General features: G+C 40.4%; 1 protein-coding gene across 1 annotated transcript in view; it reads left to right on the top strand.

The window, feature by feature from the left end:
• Nucleotides 1-292: 292 nt before the first annotated feature.
• UHRF2 (ubiquitin like with PHD and ring finger domains 2) overlaps nucleotides 293-27,517 on the top strand; it is an 89,041-nt gene continuing 61,816 nt past the window's right edge. Inside the window, exons 1-3 of the mRNA XM_049773230.1 lie at nucleotides 293-445; nucleotides 7,361-7,594; nucleotides 16,101-16,360. Of these exons, the coding sequence (XP_049629187.1) occupies nucleotides 293-445; nucleotides 7,361-7,594; nucleotides 16,101-16,360 (647 nt within the window). The remainder of the gene's footprint in view (nucleotides 446-7,360; nucleotides 7,595-16,100; nucleotides 16,361-27,517) is intronic.

The raw sequence follows: 27,517 nt of genomic DNA, 5'->3' as shown, positions 1-27,517 counted from the left end.
AAGTAAACACTCGGCGCGGCGCGGCGCGGCGTAGACAAGGCTTCTTCCCCTCGGCGGCGCGGCGAGCTGCTGCGTCGGGTCCGCTCAGGTTCCGCTCTTTTCCTCGGCTCGGTGCGGTCGGGACTGCTCGCCGCCTGTGGAGGCCGGCGTCCCTATCCATCCCATCCCATCCCATCCCTTCCCGATCGGTCTTGTCCTCACCCGGGAGAGCGCGCGCTCGCTCCGTTGCACACCCTTCGTTGCACACCGGCGGGAGTGCCACGGGAGACACAGCTAAGCAAGGCCGGCCGCGATGTGGATCCAGGTGCGCACCATCGACGGCTCCGAGACGCGCACGATCGAGGACGTGTCCCGCAAAGCCACGATCGAGGAGCTGCGCGAGCGGGTGTGGGCGCTGTTCGACGTGCGGCCCGAGTGCCAGCGCCTCTTCTACCGGGGCAAGCAGGTGAGGCGAGGCGAGGCGAGGCGAGGCCGTGGACGTGGACGTGGACCTCGCCGGGGCGCTCGGCGGGCGGCCCACCCCCGCCCGACGCGCGCGGTCCAATGCTACCTGCCGGGCTCCGACCGATCGGTGGGTGGGGGAGCGCGGGGACGCCCAGCGGGCTTTCTGCTTTCCTCCGCGACTTGCAGGTGCGTCCCCGATCGCCGAGGCCTCGCTGCTAGCTAGCTCGTGGCTTTGCCCACCGGGGTGGGCGCGGGTGCCCTCGCTTCGCTTCCCGCGCTGGCCGGGCCCGCTCGCTGCAGGGCGGGTTGCTGGGCAGCGGGTCCGGAGGCCAGGCCACGCCGTACTTAGAACTGTATGTGTGTACGTGTGTTTTGGGGGACAGGACCGACCGCTCTGTCTCCTGGAAGTGGAGGGTCGCTGCTTTGGCAATCCTGGGAAATTGAACCGCTGACCCCTCTTTTTTTTTTTTTAGGCGTGATAACCTAGTATATAGTTCTGTCCTTCGCTTCTTGGGAGGGTTTTGTTGACAAGGAACAGTCAGGATTTGCCCAACTTCCTGCCCCCTCCCCCCTTTCTGGTCCTCTGGGATTGGAATTAGGGGGTAGGCGGATTATAGGTTAGAGACCCGCGCGCCCCAGGAGCTATTGCTGGAGCGCAGGACTGAGTTTAAGCGGTACTGGATGGGATCTGGCTTATTAGGGTTTTTATTCTTAGAGTGGAAAGGTTTTTTTTGTTTTTTTTTTTTGGTGTGTTTTTGGTTTTTGGGTCACACCCGGCAGCGCTCAGGGGTTACTCCTGGCTGTGCGCTCAGAAATCCGCCCCTGATAGGCTCAGGGTACCATATAGGATCCCGGGATTCGAACCACCGTCCTTCTGCATGCAAGACTAACGCTTTATCTCCATGCTATCTTTCCAGCCCCTGGAAACTTTTTTTTTTTTAATAAATAAACAAACTTGTTTTATTCTTCTTACTTCTCTCCTAGTATTGCCCCCTCGTCCAAGCTTTTAAATGCAGCGACTGGAGTGCCTGTTGAGTGCTGGTAGCGTTTTTTGGGCGCTGATGGTGGTGGCAGTGGGTGTCTTTCATAAACCAGTTAGGCTCAAGTACTATGTTCTTTTTTTGTTATTGTTGTTATTGTTTTTTGGTTTTTCGGGCCACACCTGTTTGCTCAAGGGTTACTCCTGGCTAAGTGCTCAGAAATTGCCCCTGGCTTGGGGGGACCATATGGGACACCCGGGGTTGGAACCAGGTTCCTTCCTTGGCTAGCGCTTGCAAGGCAGACACGTTACCTCTAGCGCCACCTCACCGTCCCCTTAAGTACTATGTTTTAAAGTAAGTAAATGTAGCTCTGCTTTGGTATAAGTAGCTGTTTTCCTACAGTCATAAGGGACTTTTGGGGTGAAGGGGTCACATAGACACAGTGCTCAGTTTTACTCTTGGCTCTGCACAGGGAACACTTAAGGCAGGACCATACCGAGGATCAAATTCGGGCCCCAAGCAAGGCCAGCAACTTACGCGCTATATTATTGTTTCTGCCCCAGCCATTAAGGATTTGAAAGTACCATTTTTCGCTCCTTCAAAGGCTGTCCAGAAATTTAAGAGTAACAGGAGTCCACTAAAAAAGTCAAGGGTGCTTGTAATGTTTTCAAGAAGTTTACAGTATCTCTGACATGTGTAGTAACCGTCATGCACTGCTGCTTTTATTTGACTTGTAAAGAACGGGTTCAACGAAGTTATAAATGAAACTTGTAACTTAGCTTGTAAACTTTGTGAAGTAATTGTTTTTTGAATATTATTGAGTCTATTATTTGAAGATGAAAAGCAAATTGACAAGCTTTTAGGTTTTATTTTCTAGGAAGAGAAGTACAGGAATTCCTGTGATAAAGTATGAATATGGATTCCTGGACAGTTCCTCAGGAGTCTAATTATGAAGTATATAAAAATAATACATGAAATTACTGTCAAAGTAAAAGTTGGAATTCAGATAAATTCAGGGGAACAAGGTCAACTTTAGTAATCTGGAAAAGCAGATTCTAGGTTTAGGGAAAGTGTTAAGGCAATCAACCTTTCGTCCTCACACCAGAACGTTCACTCAATAACTCACCACTGTACTTTGATTTTTTTAGGTCAGTGATAAGCCAATAGGGATGAACCTTACTGCACCATTGAGTTGACGACAGTAGGAAGATGGTACAGCAATATTTTCTTCGTGAGCTGACCTGTAGCCATGGCAGTGATTTTTTTTTCTCTCCTTTCTCATTTTGGAGTCCACAATCTATGGAGAGGGTATTGTAAGTGGAGCAGGCCTAATCACATGACTGCTTCTATACTGTAGATTGTACTTATTAGAAGAAAGTCCACCTTTCCTCAACATGAGTTTACTGCCACAAAGTGGAAAATAGTCATTAAGTGAACAAATTTACTGTGTCAGAGAGGTAAATGGTGCCCTTCTCTCTGCCCGACTGTATATTAGGTCTAATGCTTTTTCACTCTTTGGTTTATATCAGAATCACTGTGTAGGGGCCGGGAAGGTGGCGCTGGAGGTAAGGTGCCTTGCAAGCGCTAGCCAAGGAAAGATCGCGACCATGGTTCCATCCCCCATCCCCCATCTCCCCAAGCCAGGAGCGATTTCTGATTGCTTAGCCAGGAGTAGCCCCTGAGCATCAAATGGGTGTGGCCCAAAAAAAAAAAAAAGCATCGTGTGGATCTTTAGTATGGCTGCTCTGCTCTCCAGGATTTCAAGTAGTCTAACTTAAGATGGCACGGGAGATTCATTAGACTTTGAAGGTGAATTTGGGAAGATAGGTAGTTGTCCCTTCATTTCCTTCTAGTATGATCCTTGGATGGGAGGACCCCCGCAACATTATCTTCACAGGACCCCTCAGATCAGGCCCAATCAAGTAGAATATTTTAACAAGGTCTGCTGTGGCTTCTATGCAAATCAAATTTGAGGAGCATTATAATTGAGGAGGATCAAAGTACTGATTCATAATTGTATTTTCAGGTTAGAGTATGGTAATTTTACTTGGACATACCTGTAATTAGAAGGTTAAGTATTAAAGCATTCTGGGGGTTTTGCTTTTAAAGAAAGTTCCTTTAGTGAATCTGTAAATATTTTTTAGAATCCAAGACTTCTGAGCCCGGAGAGATAGCACAGCGGCATTTGCCTTGCCAAAGGTGGTTGGTTCGAATCCCGGTGTCCCATATGGTCCCCCGTGCCTGCCAGGAGCTATTTCTGAGCAGACAGCCAGGAGTAACCCCTGAGCACCACCGGGTGTGGCCTTCCAAAAAAAAGAATCCAAGACTTCTTTCCCTGTTTGGCCATATCAGACGAAAAAGAAATCCCACCCAAAACTCCATAATTTTTGTTTTTGATTCCTGGGTCTGTTAATGGGGTCACTCCTGGAAGTACTTTAAGAGACCCATGTGCATTGCCAGGGACCAAAACAGGGTTAACTGTATGAAAGACAAACTCCTAAAAGTTCTGCCCCAGAACTTTTTCTATTCTGAAGATACTCTCTCCCCTCGCATTCTTTTTTTTTTTTTGGGGGGGGTGGGGTGGGGGTCACACCCGGCATCACTCAGGGATTTACTCCTGGCTCTGCACTCAGAAATCACTCCTGGCAGGCTCGGCACCGTGTGGGATGCTAGGATTCGAACCAGCAGTCTTGGGTTGGCTGTGTGCAAGGCAAATGCCCCACTGCTGTGCTATCTCTCCAGCCCTTTCATTCTTTAACTTGTTCCATGGTAGTGATAGTTTTAGAAAAATTTGTAAACATGGGAACATGAAGGAAACTTGGGGAAAAATATTGAATAGCCTTTTGTTTGGCCAAACGCACAAAGCCAGTGTGGTTGAGTTATAAGAGTGCTTCCTAGGGCCAGAGATGGTACTGTGGTTAAGGTACATACCCAACTGGTCCTGAGTCCATCCTTAAGACCTTATAGTCTCTGAGCACTCTCAGTTGTGACTATCTCCTAATCCCTCCTTTCAACTTCCTTCTCCCCATACATAATGTCTCCAAGGATTCATACTTTTTTTTGGTTTTTGAGTCACACCCGGCAGCGCTCAGGGGTTACTCCTGGCTATATGCTCAGAAATTGCTCCTGGCAGGCTTGGGGGACCATATGGGATGCCAGGATTCTAACAGCCTACCTCCATGCTATCTCTCCGGCCCCCAATGGATTCATACTTTTGAACTTAAAATATCAGTGGAAAAATTTATAAAATCACTTTGAATTTTTCACTGCCTTTTTTTTTTTTTTAATTTTTTGTTTTGGGGCCACACCCGGCAGTACTCAGGGCTTAATCCTGGCTCTGCACTCAGAAATCATTCCTGCCAGGCTTGGGGACCCTGTGGGATGCCAGGATTGAACACGAACATGGGTTGGCTGCATGCAAGGCAAATGCCCTACCCACTGTGCTATCCCTATCACTCCTATTTTTCATTTTAAAAGCTGCCCTCATTTGGATAAATGGCCTATAAACTATTTGCATTTCACTTATAAGAAGGGTAACATTTCAAACAGAATTTGCAGCAGTTGTCTTATTTTAACTTGTTCCACATTCGTGTTTTTGCTTCAGGAGTTCAAGATTAGCAAGTGTTCTTATTTGCTTTTAGTAAGGTAAGCAGTATTAACATCCCTATTCCTATCAGGGCTTATTTGCTTACTAACTTGGGAAATTCTTTAGGCTTATTTCGAATAAATGTCTTAACTAATCTATTAGATAGTATCTAATTTAATTCCTCCACTGGGAAATTTGATCCCATGTTTTGAGCTGAAATGAGCTAGGTGTTGTGCTAGCTTGAATGTCTTTGGTTGGTGGGGGAGGTGCTACACCCATTGATTCTCCTTAGCTCTGATTGATTTGTTAGCTCTGCATTCAGGATCACCCCTGGAGGGTTTGTGGGAGGGACCATATGGGCTGGCCAGGATTGAGCACAGATTGCATCGAGCCTTGTGGTAGGCAAATTGCCCTACCTTTGACCCCTGATTTCTTTCTATTTTTTTTTCACTTTGGATTTTTGAGCCACACCCGAGGCATTCAGGGGTCACTCCTGGCTCTTCGCTCAGTAATAACTTTTGGCAGGCTAAGGGAGACCATCTGGGATGCTGGGGATCAAAACTGGGTTGGCTGTATAGAAGACAAAACCTGGCCCCACTGGCCCCTAATTTTTTTTTATCTAGTACAATAATAAATTTATTAATCCAGGACAGATTTCAGTTATCTCCTTGTGTTGACTTCACAAATAGGATCATATTGTACCTAGAGAGTTGTGGGTGGTGATTAATATTACACTTGAAGATGGAAAATGAACCGGGGGAAATGATAGTTTTGAGCTTTAGAACTATTAGAGTTTTCATTTATTTTCCTAAATGATTTATATAGGGAATAAAATTGAGCTCAAGCGGACAGAATTCCTGAGTGCAGAGCCAGGAGTAATCCCGAGCACAACTGTGTCCCGCTCCCCCTCCCCCCCCCCAATTGTCTGGTTCTAAAGACTGTAAGACTAAAAGGTGTCAGCCATGTTATCTCTGATGACACTAATAGAGAATCCTTCCTTCTTGACCTTCCAATGTTTGTTAGCAATTTCTGCTATTCCTTGATTTATAGATTATCATTACAGTTATTAAATTTCCACCTGTGTCTTTACCATCTTCTCTCTGTATATTTAATTGTGTCTAAATTTCAATATTTATACTGCTGTGGTGCTGGTAATTAAATCCAGATCCTCACATATATACAAAGCTTGAACTCTATCAATAGTTGAGCTTAAAATTGTAACTTTCCATAGAGACCTCTGTCACAGTGGAATAAGGACTCACCCATATGGCCTAATTTTTCCTTCATCTCTGTAGATATCCTGTTTCTAAATACATTTACATTCTGAAGTACTAAGAAATTATGATTTACAGTTTAAGCATATTTGGGCACAAGAGACATTTCAGCTCATTAGAGATAATTTCCCAAAATATGGTGATGCAAGATGATTTATTTACTATTCATCTTGGAACACTTTTCCTGCTATAACTTGATCTTTACAGATGGGTTGAATTATAGAGCTTTAGGCAAGAAGAATAAGCATGAACACGAATTAAAACTTTTTCTTGATTTTTTTTTTCTGCTCTATTTTCTTTTAATTTGAAAAAGATGGAATGAATAGAATACATGGTCATTAATAAACTTAGTTTCAAAAAAAAGAAACAGTTTAAAATTTCACCATTTTCTTGGAATAGTTTTCTTTCACCTTTCTTTTTTATTATTTCTTTTTTTTTTTTTGTTTTGGTTTTGAGTCCTTGCTCAGAAGTCGCACCTGGCAGTGTTTGGGGGAGGCCATAATATGTTGGAATTCAAAACTAGTGACAAGGCTGTAGCTGCATGCTAAGACAATTAAGTACTCCCTTAACCTTTGCAATCTATCTTCCTCCTGCCTGGAGATTTAGACATTGTTTTGTTTTTGTTTTTGTTTTATTTTGAGACATACCCACGCTCAGGGGTTACTCCTGGCTATGTGCTCTTAAATTGCTCCTGATTGGGGGACCATATGGGACACTTGAGGTGGGTGGAAGATCAAACTGTGGTCCATCCTAAGTTACTGCATGCAAGGCAAATGCCCTACCGCTCCTTCCCGTTTGTTTTTTTTTTGTTTTTTTTTTTTTTTAAGTAACATGCGGAATCTAGAATTTATTTTTTCCCTAGAAAGTGAAGTTACAGCATCCATAGTACTTTTTTGGTTTTAGTGGTTATATGTGTTACTTGTAGTGGATATGGGGTAGTTCTCAATGTGTGGTGTTTTTTGGGGTCCAAAGAGACAATACTGCTGACATTAGAGTCTCTGTGTATTTTATTTAAAAACACTTGGCTAGAATATTTGTGTAACTGAATTGAGAGAAATATTTTTTATTTTTTCTAGTTGGAAAATGGATATACTTTGTTTGACTATGATGTTGGACTGAATGATATAATTCAGCTACTAGTTCGTCCAGATCCTGATCTTCCTAGCACATCTAAACAGACTGATACACATGCCAAACCCTATTCTAACAGTCCACCTAAAGTAAAGAAAACACCAAGAGCAGGATCATCCAATCAGAAGTCTAAATCAGCTCGTAATTTTCTTATTGATCCAGGCATTGGACTATACAAGGTATGTTGTTTTCCTAAGATTTGTTTTGAGAATACAAATGTTTGTACTTTTATGTTGTGAATAAGTAAATGTGAGTAAGTAAGAATTACCATTTGAAAATTTAGATTGTGCTATTACATTAACTATTAACTTTTAAATGTAGTCTTTAAAAATGTGTGAAAGATGTTTAGACAGATGTATAAAGTGGGTATGTATAGCGGATCATTTGGGTGATTCCACAGTAGAATAATGCCAGTTTCTTTTGGGGCTGGGGTTGGGAATAGATTGAGTGGAGATTAATTTTGGCCACATCTGGTAATGTGCAAGTTTAGCTTTTTGATCAGTGGACTTTTTTCAGGGCCTGGCTCTACTCAGGGAACCATAATGCAATACTGAGGGGTTAAAACAGGCTGGGGCTGGAGAGATAGCATGGAGGTAAGCATGTGTCCAGAAGGACGGTGGTTCAAATCATGCCTGCCAGGAGCGATTTCTGAGCGTAGAGCCAGGAGTGAGCGCTGCTGGGTGTTACCCAAAAACCAAAAAAACAAAACAAAACACACACAAAAGAAGCAGGATTGGCTACACCCTAGGCAAACCCCTTAAACTCCCTGTACTAACTCTTGGGCCTCTTTTTTTTATTTTAAATTAAAAAAAAAAAAAGTCATTTTGAGGAACGACTCCTAGTCAGTGCTCAAGGACCCAGGGGCTACTTACTCAATAGTGGGTCTGACGGTGAGGTCCCGACTACCTGTTAAATGGTGTTGCTTGGTCCCAGCAGTGATGGAAGCCATCAGTGACACACCCGGTAGAGCTAGTGCTCACTTCCTTTTTTATTGACTTCAATGATGATGCTCAGGGGTCATTCTTTGCTCTACAATCAGGAATAATTCCTGGCAGTACACAGAAGACAAAGTGGATGATGGGTAATCACATCTGAGGTAGCTCTTTATAGCTCTGGCCCCTCTTTGAAGCCTAGATAATATAATACCCTATTAGAATGTGTATATCTCCTTTTGACCCTGAAAGGAAAATTATTTATTCTGAATTTTAGTGTTTTTTGTTTCTTTTTCTTTTTTTTTTTTTTTTGTTTGTTTTTGGTTTTTGGGTCATACTCGGCAGCGTTTGGGTTACTCCTGGTTCTATACTCAGAAATCACTCCTGGCAGGCTCGGGGGACCATATGGGATCCCAGGATTCAAACCACCATCTTTCAGCATGCAAGGCAAACGCCCTACCTCCGTGTTCTCTCTCTGGCCCCTATTTTAGTGTTATTACGTAATATCACAAAACAAGTCATTTGACCAATAGTTTTGAATTTTATATAGATTTCTACCTTTTTTTCAACTTTTTTTTTTTTTTTTTTTTTTTTTTTTTTTTTTTGGTTTTTGGTTTTTGGGCCACACCTGCCAGTGCTCAGGGGCTACTCCTGGCTGTCTGCTCAGAAATAGCTCCTGGCAGGCTCAGGGAACCGTATGGGATGTCGGCATTCGAACCATCGTTCTTCTGCATGCAAGGCAAACACACTACCTCCATGCTATCTCACTGGTCCCGCTTTGTATTTTTTTTTTTTTTTTGGTTTTTGGGCCACACCCTGTGACGCTCAGGGGTTACTCCTGGCTATGCGCTCAGAAGTTGCACCTGGCTTCTTGGGGGACCATATGGGACGCCGGGGGATCGAACCGCGGTCCGTCCTAGGCTAGCGCAGGCAAGGCAGGCACCTTACCTCCAGCGCCACCGCCCGGCCCCCCGCTTTGTATTTTTTAAGTAACATTCAGATGCTAACCCATGGTTGATTGATACTTGAGCATATTCCTTTCAACTATGTTAAAAAAGTACTGTTTGAAACTATTGTGTGTATCCTGGTGTGTTCCAAGAATCTGTTTAGGAATTTTTGCCTAGAATTTGTACTAGTATTTTCATTGTGATATTTTCAGATTAGTGTCTGCTTAAATTTCATCAATTTTTTTTTTTCTGCCCTATGCCTATTCCATTCTCAAGTACTCTAGCCTTGTATGCTGTTTTGATTTTCCTATTTCCATCTCCCAAATTTAATTCCTCTTTATAGGTATCTTGCTTTTTGGCTTTCAATGCATGCATGTACAATTTTATAATTAGCATCTTAAGAGGGAATTTCAGTGGAGAATGAAAAAGAATACAGAATTGACCTTTTTTTTGTTTTTGTTTTTGTTTTTGAGCCACACCCAGCAATGCTCAGGGGTTACTCCTGGCTGTCTGCTCAGAAATAGCTCCTGGCAGGCCCGGGGGACCATATGGGACACCGGGATTCGAACCAACCACCTTAGGTCCTGGATCGGCTGCTTGCAAGGCAAACACCACTGTGCTATCTCTCCAGGCCCCAGAATTGACATTTTTAAAGTGTTGAGTCTTTTAATTTATGAACATCAGTAGATTCTCCCTTGTTACCTGGTGTCTTTTTGTTCTGACTTTTGGGCCACACCTGGCTATGCTCAGGGTTAATTAACACTTCTATGCTCAGGGGTCATTCCTGGTGGGGCTGAGGGATCACACATAGGTCAGCAGCATTCAAGGCTGTTAGTATCTCTAGCCTCAAAGATAACTTTTTTCCCCTTCTCCATTACTGGTACCCTTTGCTCAGCAGGGCTACACCCCCAATGATATTCTGGGTGCAGTGTAGTGCCAGGCAGATTCTCTACCCCTTTGAAATACTTTTGTAGAACCTTAAATCTATAGTAACTTTGTTTCTGATGCAGTTAAAAGTGGTTTTCTGGGGGCTAAAGAGATAGTACAGTGGGTAGGCAGCTTGCCTTGCACACAGCTGACTTGGGTTTGTTCTCCAACATCCTTGCTCACCAGTGCACCTTAAATTGGAAAATGGTATTAAAAAAAGTAAGCAATAGATGTTACTTGCTTCTGGTATTAACATCAGTGAAGACCCACAGAGACAATAAGGAAATACTTACATAAATATATAAGTATATATATTATATACTATATATTATCACAGCTCTGTAAACAATTATTCAACCATCTGTATAATAAGCTTGTATTATCTGTAACTTTTAGTCAGGGACAGCGATTTTGTTTTGTTTTTAGATCACACCTGAAATCTCAGATTATTCCTGGCTTTGTGCTGTACTTAGGAGTGACCCCTGGCAGTGCTTGGATGGGTTTGTGGGGAGAGTGTATGTGGTTCCCTGGATCTTAGCTAGCATGAAGGAGTGTCAGCAGTCTAGAAGCTGCTAGCTACATTTGACTTGTTTGGACAGTGAAATACAGATTTGCTTTTATTGGAGTTTCAGCTTATGTACTTGCAAATATTAGATCAAGTTCAAACAGTTTTTGATTGTGTAAAATTCTTTTTCAATATCCTGCCATATTTCTTCAGCCCTAATTTAGAATGTCATAAAATTATTTTTCTAAACAAACATTCCCTTTATTTATTTTGAGGAGGCCACACCCATAGGTACACAAGACTTAACTGCTGACATGCACTCAGAAATCAGGGATCAAACCAGATTAGCTGTGTAAGGGCAAGCATCCTATCTGCTGTAATATCTGTCTGGCTCCATATTTTTGTTTTTAGTGTTTGGGCTGTTAACTAATTTTAATATATATCTTTAAAAAATCTCTTAAGAGTTCATGTTAATATATAGGACATATATTAAAGACTTCTGTTTTTTTCAGACAAGTTTTAATCTCAATTCTTAAGTTATACAAGGTTGGCATGAAATTTTTACATTGTATCCTTTCTTTTAGAAATAAACTTGTCTTCTGGCATCTAGAAAGCTTTGGTTTTTGAGCCACACCTGTGGTACTCCAGGATTACTCCTGGCTTTGAGCTCAGGAATCACTTCAGGCAGGTCAGTGGGGACCATATGGGATGCTGGGGATTGAACCTGGGTCAGCTGAGTGCAAAGCAAATGCCTTAGCTGCTGTACTATTGCTCCAGCCCTTGAAAGTTACTTTTAATTGTGAAGTAAAATGCTTAGTGAAAGTTGCATTTTAAACTTCTTTGTTGAATAGATTAATAAGATTTTGTTTTGCTTTTCTGGTAAAGCTCAGTAATTGTCATAGGTGTTGGTATTTTGGCTAGTGACTTTTTCAATGTAGAAATACTTTGCACTTGCTTGAATATTTGGATTTTTTTTTGGGCCACACCCGTTTGATGCTCAGGTGTTACTCCTGGCTAAGCGCTCAGAAATTGCCCCTGGCTTGGGGGGACCATATGGAATTCAGGGGGATCGAACTGCAGTCCTGATCCTTAGCTAGCGCTTGCAAGGCAGACATCTTACCTCTAGCGCCACCTCGCTGGCCCCAGAATATTTGGATTTCTATTAGTTGTATTTGGTTTAGAGAAGAATGGACAGATTATGTAGATTATATGGCTCTCCTGTCATTTTATTAGTCTCTTGTTAATCTGAAAATTCTTTTTTTTGGTTTTTTGGTCACGCCTGGCAGTGCTCAGGGATTACTCCTGGCTCTAGGCTCAGAAATGGCTCCTGGCAGGCTCGGGGGACCATATAGGATGTTGGGATTCGAACCACTGTCCTTCTGCATGCGAGGCAAACGCCTTACCTTCATGCTATCTCCTCGGCCCCACTAATCTGAAAATTCTTAAAACTCCTACTTCTTGATTTGATTTATTTTCATTCGAATAGGTCTATGAATAATATAGATCACTTAAATTTCAGACCTTAATTTTAAATTCTTGAAACAGTTGATTTTTGATAAGTTAATTTAAATTTTGGATGTGGAAGTGTTTTATGATTCATTTAATTCTATTGTTGACTGAATTAGGTCTCAGGGTCTCAGTTTAACTTTTATAATTCTTCCTGAAGTCCTTAGTTGCATTAATCTTATTTGTGATGGTCATTTTATGAGTTTGGTCATTGCAGTTCTCAACTTCAGCTAAGTAGTATGGAAGTATCTTCTGTCTTAAAAAAGTTTAAGTATTCTCTTCTGAACTGCCTTCATATCTAGCTTTTCAAATCTGAGGGGATTTTTAATTTCTTTTTTTTTTTTTTTGGGGGGGGTTTTGGGCCACACCCGGTAACGCTCAGGGGTTACTCCTGGCTATGTGCTCAGAAGTTGCTCCTGGCTTGGGGGACCATATGGGACACCGGGGGATCGAACCGCGGTCCGTCCAAGGCTAGCGCAGGCAAGGCAGGCACCTTACCTTCAGCGCCACCGCCCGGCCCCGATTTTTAATTTCTTAACTGCAGGTTAACCCATTCAAATTTAGCCATAGTATGTCTATGCTGTGTGATTTGCAGAAACTTTAGTTTTGAGTTAAAAAATACAAGGAGCCAGAGAGACAGTACAGTGAGTAAGGCACTTGCCTGGCATGCAGGCAATCTGGGTTCTGTCTTTGGCATCTCATATGGTCTCCCTAGCACCTCCAGAAATGACTCCTGGAGTGAGTGACCCCGTAAGCATGTGGGGATGTGGACCACAAACAAAATAAAAAAGAAGAAAAAATACTTTACCACCAGTTTAGAAGCATTATCATCTACCTACATACAAAAGTTTAGGTTTTTTTTTTTTTCCCTCCTTTTGGTTTTTTTTTTGGGGGGGCGGGGCTAGAGTGACAGTTTGTTTGAATTATTCTTAGTTCTGTTTTCAAGAGTGACTGCTCAAGAGACCAAGTTCATTTATTGGAGATGAAATCAAGGTTGGGTCCTGTACTATTTCTCCTCTCTCTAAGTTTTTGTTTGTAGTTTTAATAGAAGAATGCTCTACCTTCGAGCTATTAGGCAATCCCTTATAATTTAACAACAAACAGAATTTCATTGATGCCTCTCTAAGATTTCTATAGTTAAATGTCTTCTAAAGGGACTGGAGAGATAGCATTGAGGTAAGGCATTTGCCTTTCATGCAAGAAGGTCATTGGTTCGAATCCCAGCATCCCATATGGTCCCCTGAGCCTGCCAGGAGCAATTTCTGAGCCTGGAGTCAGGAGTAACCCCTGAGCACTGCTGGGTGTGACCCAAAAAAACCAAAAAAAAAAAAAAAAAAAAAAAGTCTTCTAAAAATCATTGTTAAAGTTAGAATCAAACCTTCCATTCTCTTCTAGGTTAAAAAATTGTGTAAGTACTGGTTCCTCAGCCTGTCAGGAGTCATTTTGAGCCCAGAGCCAGGAGTAACCCCTGAGCACCACAGGGTGTGGTAGCCAAAATAATTGTATGGTACTACTATATGAAATCTCTTAGCATCTTAATTCTTTTTGTTTGATTGTTTTGGGGCCATAGTCAGCAATGCTCAGGTATTACTACTCCTGATTGTGTACTTAGGAATTACTTATGATAGGAGTGTTTGGGGGAACATACAAATGGGACACTGGGATCAAACCCAAATCAGTCTTTTTATGTAGGGTAGTTGTCCTACCTCTCCTATATCTTTGTCCTCAGCATCTTAATTTCTTTCCTTTTTAAAAAAAATGTTGGTGGGGAGAGGAGTTTGGGCCATACACAGTGATGTTCAGGGGTTACTCCTGGCTCTGCACTCTAGAATTACTCCTGGTGCTGCTTAGGGAACCATATAGGATGCTGGGGTGGGGGACAAACCGAGGTTGGCCGCATGTAAGGCAAGTGCCCTACCTGCTGTACTTTCTGACCTTGCATCTTAATTTTCTTTTTTCTTTTTCTTTTCCTTTTTTTTTTTTTTTTTTTGGTTTTTGGGCCACACCCGACAATGCTCAGGGGTTACTCCTGGCTGTCTGCTCAGAAATAACTCCTGGCAGGCACGGGGGGGGGGGGGGGGGAGGACCATATGGGACACCGGGATTCGAACCAACCACCTTTGGTCCTGGATCGGCTGCTTGCAAGGCAAATGCCGCTGTGCTATCTCTCCGGGCCAGCATCTTAATTTTCTATGAAAGAGCCTTTGTTCTCTCAAGTGTAATAGAACTTTTTAACATTTATTGTTTTAGCTCTGTGACTTACAGGAAACTAAATGGTCTTTGAACATTTCAGTCACTATTTCTGTATAAATTTAATACATAAGTTTATACCATCTGGGTTTTTTTCCCCCATTGAGTCTATTTAGTCCTTCTGAAGAGTTATATTGTACCTTATGTCTTTTCACTTTTTTTGTCACCTTATATCTGAAATATTATAAATATTATAAATATTATTATAGTGTTTTTGGCCGAATGTTATACTGCTCTGCTAGTGATTATTTTATTTTTCTGTCCTCTTACCTTCTATACTGATGTGATTTAAATCACTTTTTTACTAGCTTAAATACTTTACTTTTAAGTTCCTACCTTAATCTTTTGACATTCTGATTATTTTATAACATTAGATATAATCCAGAATATATATTACTTAAGGTCAAGATGCCTTTAAATTGTAAGCTTACATTTCACAGGGTTTTGTCTGGGAAAGGTTAACTTATTTAAATTCTTCCATCTTTCTTTTATTTTTAAAATAGGAATCAAGGTTAGAGTTAGATATGCTTAAGTAAGGATTCTTGTATAATACCTCACATATAGGTATTCATAATTTTTGTTTGCATTCTTCCCTCTATACTCCCCCAGTGTTCTGTCCATTTGACTTCTTTCATGGTTAAACCCTCAGTGGTGCCCTTGATTAGGTACCCTACTGATAATGTTTTTGGAGAGGGAGCAGAATATTTATTCACTCATTCATTAATTTGTTTTGGTACCTTACATTTGTAACTCAACTTTGGGGCATGCCTGTTTTTCTGTTTTTCAGTACTGTTTTTCTTTAAGTGATATGATTTAATTTTGAATCATGCGAATCTTGATTACATAGTATTTTCATTCGTGTGTACTTAAATGTCCATCATTTTTCTACTTAATGCATTACTATTTTATGGGTGAACTGTGACTCTAAAGTTGTCTTTAGCACTATGAATAAATTTTAATGGAATAAAGACAAAGTTTTAACTTATTTTTTGTGCATGTGTTTTCATTTGTTTTAGGATTGTTGTTGGTTTATTTATTTTGTTTTTGGGTCCAGTAGTACTCAGAACTTATACCTGGTTCTGTGCTTAGGTATCACTCCTGGCTATGTTTTGGGAACTATATGTGGTGCCTAGAATTTAACCTTGATCAGATGACATGCAAGATGCACATCTTGCCTGCTGTACAATCTTTCAGGCTCCAGAATTTTTTTTTAGTAGTGTTTTCTTTGTTAAATGACCTACCTTAATGCCTTCCATACACAGTTGTATTTTAGAAGTTCAGCTCAGTGGTAAAGTGCACACACCTTAAACCTGTGAGACCTGGGTTCAATCCTGGGCACTATAAAAGAAAAATAAATGTCTAAAGTAGCTATGAATATGGAACAGTTAAAGAAAACACCTATTTAATTGAAAAAAAATTGAGAGCATACAATTTTAATGTTAGTAAATAATAAATTTAAGACAATATAAACCAAATAGAGTAGTTTGAATCTAATTTTTGAAATTATTTCAGATGTAAGGTATAAATATTGTTAAGCTTGATAAACCTAAAATAATTTAAAGTTTTTGAAGCAATAAATGAAATTAAGCTTCATTGACTAATTTTAAACTTCTTTTAGGTAAATGAATTGGTGGATGCCAGAGATGTCGGCCTTGGTGCTTGGTTTGAAGCACATATACATAGTGTTACTAGAGCTTCTGATGGACATTCACGTGGCAAAACTCCACTGAAGAATGGCAGTTCTTGTAAAAGGACTAATGGAAATGTAAATCATAAGTCCAAAGAAAACACAAATAAATTGGACAGTGTACCCTCTACGTCTAATTCAGACTCTGTTGCTGCTGATGAAGACGTTATTTATCATATCGAGTATGATGAGTAAGTGCTCATGCTGCCGAGGACTTCATGTTTTTGTGTAGTAGGCTTCCTGGAGGAGTCACTTAGGGGTTATGTTCAGTCTATATAATCTTTCTTTGCTTGGTTTTATAATAATATGGGTTACTTATTACTCAGTCAACTCTGGCTCCTAGTATTTTTATATCCTCATATCTGACTTAATTTACTACATAAGGGTAATTCTCAATTTATAAAATGTAATGTAATTAGAGCAGTTAAAATACTATTAATTTAGTATTTGGTTTTGGGTTACACCTATTGGTGCTCAAGGCTTACTCTCCTGGCTTTATACTCTGACATCACTCCTGGTGGGCATAGAGGGAACCATGTGGGATGCCAGAGATAGAACTTGAATTGGTTGCTTGCAAGGCAAGTGGCCTACCCACTCACTGTACTATTTCATCTCTGAAATATGTCTTTTTTTTTTGTTATTTTGTTTTTGTTTATGGGCCATACCCAGCAGCACTAGGGGCTGGTTATTCTTGGCTCTGCGCTCAGAAACCACTCCTGGCAGGCTCGGGGGACCATATGGGATGCTGGGGATCTGACCGTGGTTAGCCACATGCAAGGCAAACACACTACCTACTGTGCTATCATTCTGGCTCCTTTGAAATACTTCCTAAGTCACTTATTGAGATAATGCACATAGTTTCTCAAAGAATTAAAATAAAAAATTTTAATTTAGAAAATTGCACATTACCACAAACTTAAGTTTAGAACATTTTATCTTCCCAACTAAACCCCATTTTCATAAACGGTCACTCTCTTTTTTTCTTTTCTGTAATAGATAAAACTTTTATTTAGATAAAACTTTAGATTTTCATTGAAAAGGAAGAGATTGCTTTGGGGAATCTAGGTTTTAGTTATCAATTTTTTTCTTTTTTAACATTGATGTTCACAAAATTACTATGTGGGTCAAATTATTCTTTGCAGCATACTGAATGAATTGTTATTGTTCTAGTATTACTTGTATACATAGAAAACTCAGAACAGATCTTTATAGTTCAGGGAAAGGGGTCAAAAGTAGATCCCTATCATTTTCTGATACTTAGGATTGTTGCCAACCTGCCAACATGGCTTTTTTCCTGTTAAAAACTCTGTAAAAAATAGCCATGGTGCTACTTTCTTGTTTTGTTTTGTTTTGGGGCCATATCTGGTGGCACCCAGGGCTTATTCCTGGCTCCGTAATCAGGGATCATTCTTGGTGGAGCCTGGGGGATCAAATGGGATACCAAGAACTGTACCCTCATTGAGCACCTGCAAGGCAAGTGCTCATCTCATTGTACTATCTTTCTGGCCTATACTTTTTTTTTTTTTTTTTTGGTGAGATGGTGGTGGAGGGGGAATGGTTCATTTATTGTTAAATCATAGTGTAGATGACTTTAGAATCAATTAAAATGAATAAAGATCTGGGAGATTGGTCTAAACCAAGATTCCAAAACTGCCTTTTTCCTTTTAGTTTGAGAAATGCAGCATGGATGAGCAATGCCAGAACACTTCATTCATTTGTGATTTTTAATTAATGTTTGGTCATTGTATCTTCAGAAACGTTTTACTACTGCCAACTTTTCATGACCCACACTTTCAGTTGCATGACTCATGTGGGGTCATAATCCATAGTTAAACTAAGAAGCTGTGATCTAGACCAGTGTTTCTCAAAATGGATGATAAGTCCTCTTAGACCCCAGAAGGAGCACTGGAGTGAGGGGAGCAGTCGTTACCTTTGGTGTAATTGGGGGAGGGGGCTCTTTGTTCCCTTGAAGAAGCTAGTCTTTTTTTTCTTTTTTTTGAGACAGGGCCAGTATGCCATGTAAGTATTTGTTTATATACTGTCAACAAGTAGAATTCTTGGTGTACTAAGCACTGCCAGGAGTGATTCCTGAGTGCAGAGCCATGAGTAAGCCCTGAGCAACATTGTATGTCAACTCCCCTTCCCCACTGGAATAATAGCATACTTTTTTCTTTTTGTTTTTTTGGGGGGGCTGTATTTTGGGGGGCTGTGGTCAGGGGTATTGATGGTGCTCAGCGGTAGTGGTGAGCTAGGGATGGAACTCTGGTATTCTACATGCAAAGCATGCTCTCAGACTGCTTGCTGTGCTATTTCACCAACGGAAATTGTACTTTTTAAATGGGCAGGTTTATGAAATGTTCACAGTTCTAAGTGATCTTGAAGTTAGTTTTGAAATAAGATTTTTTTCTGGGAGATATACCAGAATTTGGTTTGATATTAGCAAACACCAGAGTACTGGGCTGGAGTGATAGTACAGGGGATAGGAAAGTAAGCGGGGATTTAATCCCCGTATCCCATGTGGTCCCCTGACTCCACCAGGAGTGATTCTTGAGCATAAGCCAGTAGTAACCCCTGAGAAATTGCCAGGTATGATCCCTCCCCCTAAAAAAAGCCAAAGTACCGGCCCCGGAGAGATAGCACAGTGGTGTTTGCCTTGCAAGCAGCTGATCCAGGACTAAAGGTGGTTGGTTCGAATCCCAGTGTCCCATATGGTCCCCCGTGCCTGCCAGGAGTAAACCCTGAGCAATGCCGGGTGTGGCCCAAAAACCAAAAAACAAAAAAAGCCAAAGTACCTTAGACTTTGGTTATTACTATTTTTTAAATGAAAGAAACATTTGTCTTAATTAGAATGAGTGTTAATAAAGGGAAGTCTGAATTAACATGGAACAGAGGACTTAAAATTATTTGTCATAATATTTTTACGTGATGGAATTAAATGTTCTAGCACTGTAATTTTTTATTAATATCTTTTTTTAAACACCTTGATTGCAAATATCATTATAGTTGGGTTTCAGTCATGTAAAGAACACCCCCCTTCACCAGTGTAACATTTCTGTCACCAATATCCCAAAGTTCCCTCCTTCCCACTCCACCCCATCCCACCCCCACCTGTACTATAGACAGGCTTTCTACTTCCCTCATTCATTCACATTGTTATGATAGTTCTCAATGTAGTTATTTCTTTAACTGCACTCACCACTCTTTGTGGTGAGCTTCATGTCATGAGATGGACGTTTTAGCCCTCCTTTCTTTTTTTCTGAGAATTATTGCAAAGATGTCTTATTTTTCTTAAAACCCATAGATGAGTGAGACTATTCTGCGTCTCTCTCCCTCTGACTTATTTCACTCAGCATAATAGATAGCACTGTAATTTAAAGAGCTGAACTTTTGAGGGGGGGTGGAATGGACAACCGTAAAAGTCATTTACATATTTAAAAAAAGAAAAGGGACTGTATAAGATGAATTTCTATTTAAGAGGTTGAAGTCCAAGACTGTTATATGTACCTAAAAAAAAACTTGACCCAATATAGATGTGATAAATTTTGTTTTAATCCTGTGACTGTTAAAAAGTTGACAAAAGGGGCTGGATCGATAGTAGCGTGTTTGCCTGGCACGTGGCTGACAAGGGTTCAATTCCTAGCATCCCTTATGGTCTCCTAATCCTGCCAAGAATTGAGCGCAGAGCCAGGAGTAACCTCTGAGCCCTGCTGGGTGTGGTAAAAACAAACAATTAGTCAGCAAAAATATTTGTAAGATACTTACTGATTTTTTGTTTTGTGCCAGAGATTCAACCCATGTTGGTTTTATGCAAGACAAATGCCCTATCTCTCTGGCCCCTGTACTTATTAATTTGAATGTCATTAAGTTCCTAGGATGATGGAAAAGGACATGTTGAAAAATTTCAGGAATTAGCAGTAGTAATAGATTTTTAATGAGTATTAAACTCCAGTTGAATCAGAAAAATGCTGTAAAATAGTCATAATGTAAAAATGTTTTCTTCCTTTTTTTTTCCCGTCACACCTGGCAGCGCTAGGGTTACTCCTGGCTCTACACTCAGAAATCACTCCTGCCAGGCTCAGGGGACCATATGGGATGCCGGGATTTGAACCATCGTCCTTCTGCATGCAAAGCAAACACCCTACCTCCATGCTATCTCTCCGGCCTCTAAAAGTGTTTTCTTAAAAGTATTTATAGAACAAGTAAAGTGAAGTTACAGCTGTATTAGACTGGTTATTCTTATTCTCCCCCCACCCCGGCCCCTGGTTGTTCTTATTCTGTAATTGGAATATAGTTTGTTTTGGGCTTGGAGGCCACATCTTGTGGTACTCAGGGTTTAGTTTTGACAGTGCTAAGGAGACCATATGTAATGCTGTGAATGGAGTCTTGGTGGGCTACACAAGTCGAGGACTATCTGGCCCCCCAAAAAAAGCTTTTCACTTCTCTGAAGATAGAAGATGGTATGTTTTGAAAGTAGTCAGTAAAGAAGGATTGACCCTGTTACACTATAAAGTATAATGTTGTACACAATTTATAGAGTAGTGGGAATAGATAATTTACAATTTCCATATTTGTTTGTTTTGGTGCCACACCTGGCTGTGCTCAGGGCTTCTTTCTTTTCTTTCTTTTCTTTTCTTTCTTTCTTTCTTTCTTTCTTTCTTTCTTTCTTTCTTTCTTTCTTTCTTTCTTTCTTTCTTTCTTTCTTTCTTTCTTTCTTTCTTTCTTTCTTTCTTTCTTTCTTTCTTTCTTTCTTTCTTTCTTTCTTTCTTTCTTTCTTTCTTTCTTTCTTTCTTTCTTTCTTTCTTTCTTTCTTTCTTTCCCTTCCTTCCTTCCTTCCTTCCTTCCTTCCTTCCTTCCTTCCTTCCTTCCTTCCTTCCTTCCTTCCTTCCTTCCTTCCTTCCTTCCTTTCTCTCTTTCTCTCTCTCTCTCCCTCCCTCCCTCCCTCCCTCCCTCCCTCCCTCCCTTCTTTCTTTCTTTCTTTCTTTCTTTCTTTCTTTCTTTCTTTCTTTCTTTCTTTCTTTCTTTCTTTCTTTCTTTCTTTCTTTCTTTCTTTCTTTCTTTCTTTCTTTCTTTCTTTCTTTCTTTCTTTCTTTCTTTCTCTCTTTCTCTCTTTCTCTCTCTCTTTCTCTCTTTCTCTCTCTCTCTCCCTCCCTCCCTCCCTCCCTCCCTCCCTCCCTCCCTCCCTCCCTCCCTCCCTCCTTCCCTCCTTCCTTCCTTCCTTCCTTCCTTCCTTCCTTCCTTCCTTCCTTCCTTCCTTCCTTCCTTCCTTCCTTCCTTCCTTCCTTTCTTTCTTTCTTTCTTTCTTTCTTTCTTTCTTTCTTTCTTTCTTTCTTTTTGGTTTTTGGGCCACACCCAGCGGTGCTCAGGGGTTACTCCTGGCTGTCTGCTCAGAAATAGCTCCCGGCAGGCACGGGGGACCATATGGGACACCGGGATTCGAACCAACCACCTTTGGTCCTGGATCGGCTGCTTGCAAGGCAAACACCGCTGTGCTATCTCTTCGGGCCCAGGGCTTCTTTCTTATTCCTGACTCTACACTCAGGGCTTACTCTGGCCCTGTAATCAGGTTCACTCCTGGCAGTGCTTGGGGAGCATATGGGATGCTGGAGATTAAACTCAGGTTTGCTGCATGCAAAGCAAATACTACTTACATTACTATCTGTTTTCTTTCTTTCTAATTTTTACTTTCAGCTCAGAATCTCTCAATATTGTATACTTAAAAAATGTTTTTTAGTACTTAAGGCCCGCTCATCGTCTTCCATAGTTTTTTTGTTTTGTTTTGTTTTTTTCTTTTTTTGGTTTTTGGGTCATACCCAGCAGCACTCAGGGGTTACTCTTGGCTCTACACTCAGAAATCGCTCCTGGCAGGCTCAGGGGACCATATGGGATGCCAGGATTCGAATCATCATCCTTTTGCATGCAAGGCAAATGCCCTCTCTCCATGCTATCTATCTCTCCAGCCCCTTTCATAGGTTATTGTTATTATTTACCTTTTTTTTTTTTTTACCTAAAGATATTTTCAAATACCTTTTGATGTAACTTGAATAAACACTCATTAGCCAAGACAGAGAAGTACCATAAATACATGAGCCAGGGACTTTAGTTATTTTGGGATATATATTCAGTTTATTTATTTATTTATTTATTTATTTATGTATTTATTTGTTTTGGGTCACACCCAGCAATGCTCAGGGGGATACTTCTGGTTTTGTACTCAGGAATCATTCCTTATAGTGCTAAAGAATGGGATACTGTGGATTGAACCTAGGTTAGTCACATGCAAAGCAAAATATAGTACTTGCTATACTTGTGGAATACTTGGTATTGTTTCTATTAAGAATGATATCTACCCCCCCAAAAAAACTAAATCTGGTACATTATATTCTGAAGTATAAATTATTTCTCTTAATTATTCTCCTTTTTTCCCATATCAATTAAAGATGAGAAAAAGTGAGACCAGGGTTGGAGCTGTAGTTTCAGCAGGTAGGGAGGGCAATTTCTTTGCACATTGCTGACCCAGGTTCAATTTCAGATGTCCTATATGGTACCCTGACACCTCCAGGAATAATTTCTGAGCTCAGATCTAGGCATAACCCCTTGATCAACCCAGGTATGGCGCCAAAATAAAAATAAACACATACAATAAAAGCCCAAGCTCTGGCCTCAGAGAAGTAAGGAACATGCTTGAGCTGCTGCTGCCCATATGATCTCCGAAGCACCCCAGGAATAATCCCTAAGTAGAGCCAGGAATAAGCTTTCACTGGGCATAACTGAGTATGACTGCCCACCTTGAAAGCCAAAAAATAAAAATAAACATTGTAAACCCCTAAAGTAGGCTAAGATTTATTTTAAATGTATTTAGTTTTGTTTATAAGGAATCCTTTTCATTTTTGGGGGGGGGTATCACACCTGGCATGATCAGGGGACCATATGTGATGCTCGGATTTATCCTGTGTTGGCCGTATGCAAGGCAAACACCTTGTCGTTGTGTTATATTGTTCCGGCCCTATAAGGGGTCCTTTTCTATAGACGTTTTGATGGAAATAGTAATTAAAAATTTCTCTAAGAACTTGGAACCGGTGTGGTAGCACAGTGTTAGAGTGTTTTCTTTGTACACAGCTGACCTGGGATGGACCTGGATTCGATCATAGGATCCCATATGGTCCAGCACAGAGCCAGGAGTAAGATGAGTGCCACCAGGTGTGGATCCCCAAAATTTTTCTCTTATTAACAAAAGCCCACAGTCAGATGATTTTGCTATTTTATTTTATAAAACTTAGAAAAGAAAATATCCCTAATTCCAAACTTCTATAAACTTTGAGGTCACGGTTGGGGTGGATGGAACACTTCTAAACACATTCCAGATGGTCATTATCAGTCTCATTCCCAGACTATAAAAAGACAGTGCACTAAAGGACTAACGTACAACTGTGTACAACAATATTTCTGATTTACATAGGTGCTTAATTCCTAATGCAATCTTAGTAAATTCAACACATTTAGAAAAACATAATTTAGATTCATTCCAAGATTATAAAGATGGTTCAGTATATTCAAGTATATACACCATAGCAACAAAATTTAAATCATATTACATAATAGGTATCTTTAAAAGCATTTTGGGGGGGTACCACACCCTGTGACGCTTAGGGGTTACTCCTGGCTATGCGCTCAGAAATCGCTCCTTGCTTGGGGGACCATATAGGATGCCGGGGGATTGAACCAGGTTCCGATATAGTTCAGATATGTGCAAGGCAAACACTTTACCACTGCACCACTGCTCTGGCTCCTAAAAGCATTTTTATTTTAATTTTATTTTTTTGGTTTGTGGTCATAGCCGGTAGAGCTCAGGGGCTACTCCTGGCTCTACACTCAGAAATCGCCCCCGGCAGGCTCGGGGGACCAAATGGGATGCCGGGATTCTAATCTAATCTAGTCCTTCTGCATACAAGGCAAATGCCCTACCGCTGTGCTCTCTCTCTGGCTACCCTAAAAGCATTTTTAAAATGTGGTTTTGCAGCCATACTGGTGCTCCCACCTCCAGCTTCCTTTATTTATAACAACAGTTGGGAATATAAAAACCACATCTCAACATGTTAAAGGCCATATAATAATAAACCCTGCTAAGATCATAATGGTGAAAATTGAAAGCTTGTTTTTATTTTTTAATCTACAACAAGACAAGATATCTATCCTCTTTAATATAAAGTTTTAGAATCCCATTGGTGGGAGGTGAGACACATTGGTGCTGGTGCTCAGAAATTACTCCTGACAGGCCCCAAGAAACTGTATGGGATGCCAAGGATTGAATCCAGGTTGACTGCCCGCAAGACAACCTCTCTACCAGCTGTGTTACTGCTCTGACTCCAGTTTTAGAATTCTTTCAGTATTCTATCACTATCTGTGGTTTTCATCATTGTGATTAAGATGTGCCTCTGGGTGCTTTTATTTGGATTTCGTGTAGCTGGTACTCTTCGGGAATACAGAATGTGTGCAAGCATTCTTCAGCTCTGGGAACATCTCAGTGATGGTGTCTTTGACTGTTGCTTCTTTATAGGGGTATTCTTCCTGGTCCTCTGTGACCCAGTGATTCTTCTGTTGCTCCTGTTGAATTTATCTCAAAGGTCTATTGTCTGTTCCCTTAGTTTGAGAATTTTTACATCTTCTGTTTAATTATTTTAAGGCTCTTTTCCAACTTCTGTTGAATTGAGGTGTTAGGCAGCTCATCTTCCAGCTCACTGATTCTGTCCTCAGAAACTAATATTCTGCTGGTGATGTTTTTCATTTTACCCACCAAGTTGTTCAGTCCTAATTTTTGTTTGAAGTTTTCTCACTTTTACTCTCATATCCTCTTGCATCTTTTTGGCTGTCTATTTCATGGTTCCTTTGAGTTCTTTGAACATTAACATTTCCTCTCTAAAGACCTGATCAGGCAGGCATTAGAGGTAGCTGATACAAGTTGGGTCTTCAGAAGTACCATCTTCATTCATTGAGTACGGTGGAGTTCTGCATTGCCTTCTCATTGTGACCTTTGTGGTATGGTGGTGCTTTTTATGTGTGTGTCAGTGTTCCTTGGCTAGAGGAATTGTGTGGTCACAAAGCTAATAAGCAGAGTTGCCATGCTTTTGTCTGAGCACAGTCACCTACCTCAGTTGAATTCAAAATCCCAGTTTTAAAATTTGTATTATTATTTTTGGTTTTGGTTTTGGGCCCACACCTGGTGGTGCCCATGGGTTACTCCTAGCTTTGTTCTCAGAAATCACTCCTGGCAGGTTGGTAGGGGGTGGGGGGGCCCATAGTTTTAGAATTCTTAACCAGAGTAATCAGAAGAGAAAAAAGTCTAATTGGGAAAATAAGACTATTACTAATTGTGGGTAACATGAGTATACATAGAAAACCCCGAAGACTCTTCAAAAAAGGTAGCAGTAACAATAAGTTCAATAAAATGCCAGGACACAAAATTTTTGTAAATATTTTCTATATACAAACATAGAAATAAAATTATGAAAACAATCTCATTTATATTTGCATCAAAAATATTCATGAAATTGAAGACACAAATGATGGAAAGATACTCTGTTCATGAGTTGAAAGTACAAATACTATTAAAGTGGCCTAAACTATACAATCTATAGGGTGAACATAATTCCTATCAAAAGACCATTGATGGGCCTGAGGGACAGCACAACGGTTAGGGATTTTGCCTTGCATGTGACTGACCCATGTTCGATTCATGGCATTCCATATGAGGTTCCTTGAGCCTTCCAAGGATAATTTCTGTTTGTTTTTTTAATTTTGGTTTTTGGGCCATACCTGGTGACACTCGGGTTACTCCTGGCTATGTGCTCATAAATCATTCCTGGCTTGGGGGACCATGTGGGACTCCGGGGGATTGGACCTTAACCAAGGTCCGTCCTGGGTCAGCCATGTGCAAGGCAAATGCCCTACTGCTGTGCTATTCCAATTGTATATAATAGTCAAAGGCATTCCTGAAGAATAAAAAAGTGGAGACAGCATGCTATCTGACTTCAAATTGGTAGAAAGCAATAGCTACTAAAATAATATGTGATTGTAGAAAACAAAACAATCAGAATAGTACAGAGATAAAGAACTCCCTATACACATGGGCATCTAATCTACAGGTAAAAGAGTCAGTTCCATACAAAGAAGAGCCTCTTCTAAAATGGTACTGGAAAAAATGGACAGCCACATGCAGAACCAATAATGAAATCACTAACACTATATATATACACATATATTTATTTATATATGTGAATGTAATATTATATTTTATTTATAGATATATAATCAACTTAAAATGGGGGCTAGAATGATAGTATAGCTAGTAGAGTGCCAGGAATAACCCCTGAATGAACATCATTGGTTGTGGCCCCAAAATGAAAAAAAAATCAATCAATTCAAAATGAATTAATAAAAACTTGGGTTTTATACTTGAAACTGAAGTACATGGGAGAAAAATAGGTGATACACCCTATTACCACCCAAAATGCAAGTGAGATCCTCAAATCATTTACATTTTGGAGATCCTTTAGTAAAAAGAATAAAGTAAGAATATACAAATGAATTTACATTGGATTGAAATTGTTTTAACTGCAAATGGAACTGCTTTATAAGCAAAAGATAACCCTAGCAGTTTGAATGTATTTGCATACATGTCGATAGGTGGTGTTGTAAATATAGAAAGAATTACGAAACATATTAAAGCTTGTAAATCTTTGTTTCCAAAGTTAAGGAAAAAGTTACACAACTTGAAAAATGCAAGCAACTCAAACAAAACATCTGGATAGGCAGTACTCCTAAAAAGACATACAAATTACTCATATAAATAGACATGACCACATTATTAGGAAAATGCTAGTCACTGATTTGACTGCTTCACACTTTTAAGAATGGCTTATATAAATTCAGGTTGAGGAAAAAAAACAACAAGTTGAGGACCAGAGAAGTCATACTGAGGATAGGGCAGTTGCTTTTCAACAGCAGAACTGAGTTTGATCTCTGACACCCCAGAAGAACTCCTAGCCTGCTAGAAGTGATCCCTGAGCAGAACTGGTGTTTCCCCAGAAACCAAAAAAAAACAGTTGGAAGTAAATATTGATTGAGCTGTGGAGAAAATGGAATGGGTATACTGTTGGGGAGAATATAAATTGATGTAATTTCTATGGTAAATGTTACTGAGATACTTAGAAACAAAACAGAAAGAGTCTTAGTGGTAGATAGAGCTCATGGCCCACATATTTGATATCTTGTGTTTGATCCTCAGCACTGAGTGGTCTAGAGTACTGCTAGGTATGTATGTACTCCCAGTGCTGCACCACCTTCCCTTAATC

Source organism: Suncus etruscus, chromosome 1, assembly GCF_024139225.1.
Source record: "Suncus etruscus isolate mSunEtr1 chromosome 1, mSunEtr1.pri.cur, whole genome shotgun sequence".
Taxonomy (NCBI): Eukaryota; Metazoa; Chordata; class Mammalia; order Eulipotyphla; family Soricidae; genus Suncus; species Suncus etruscus.
This window is presented reverse-complemented; position numbering and strand designations above follow the sequence as displayed.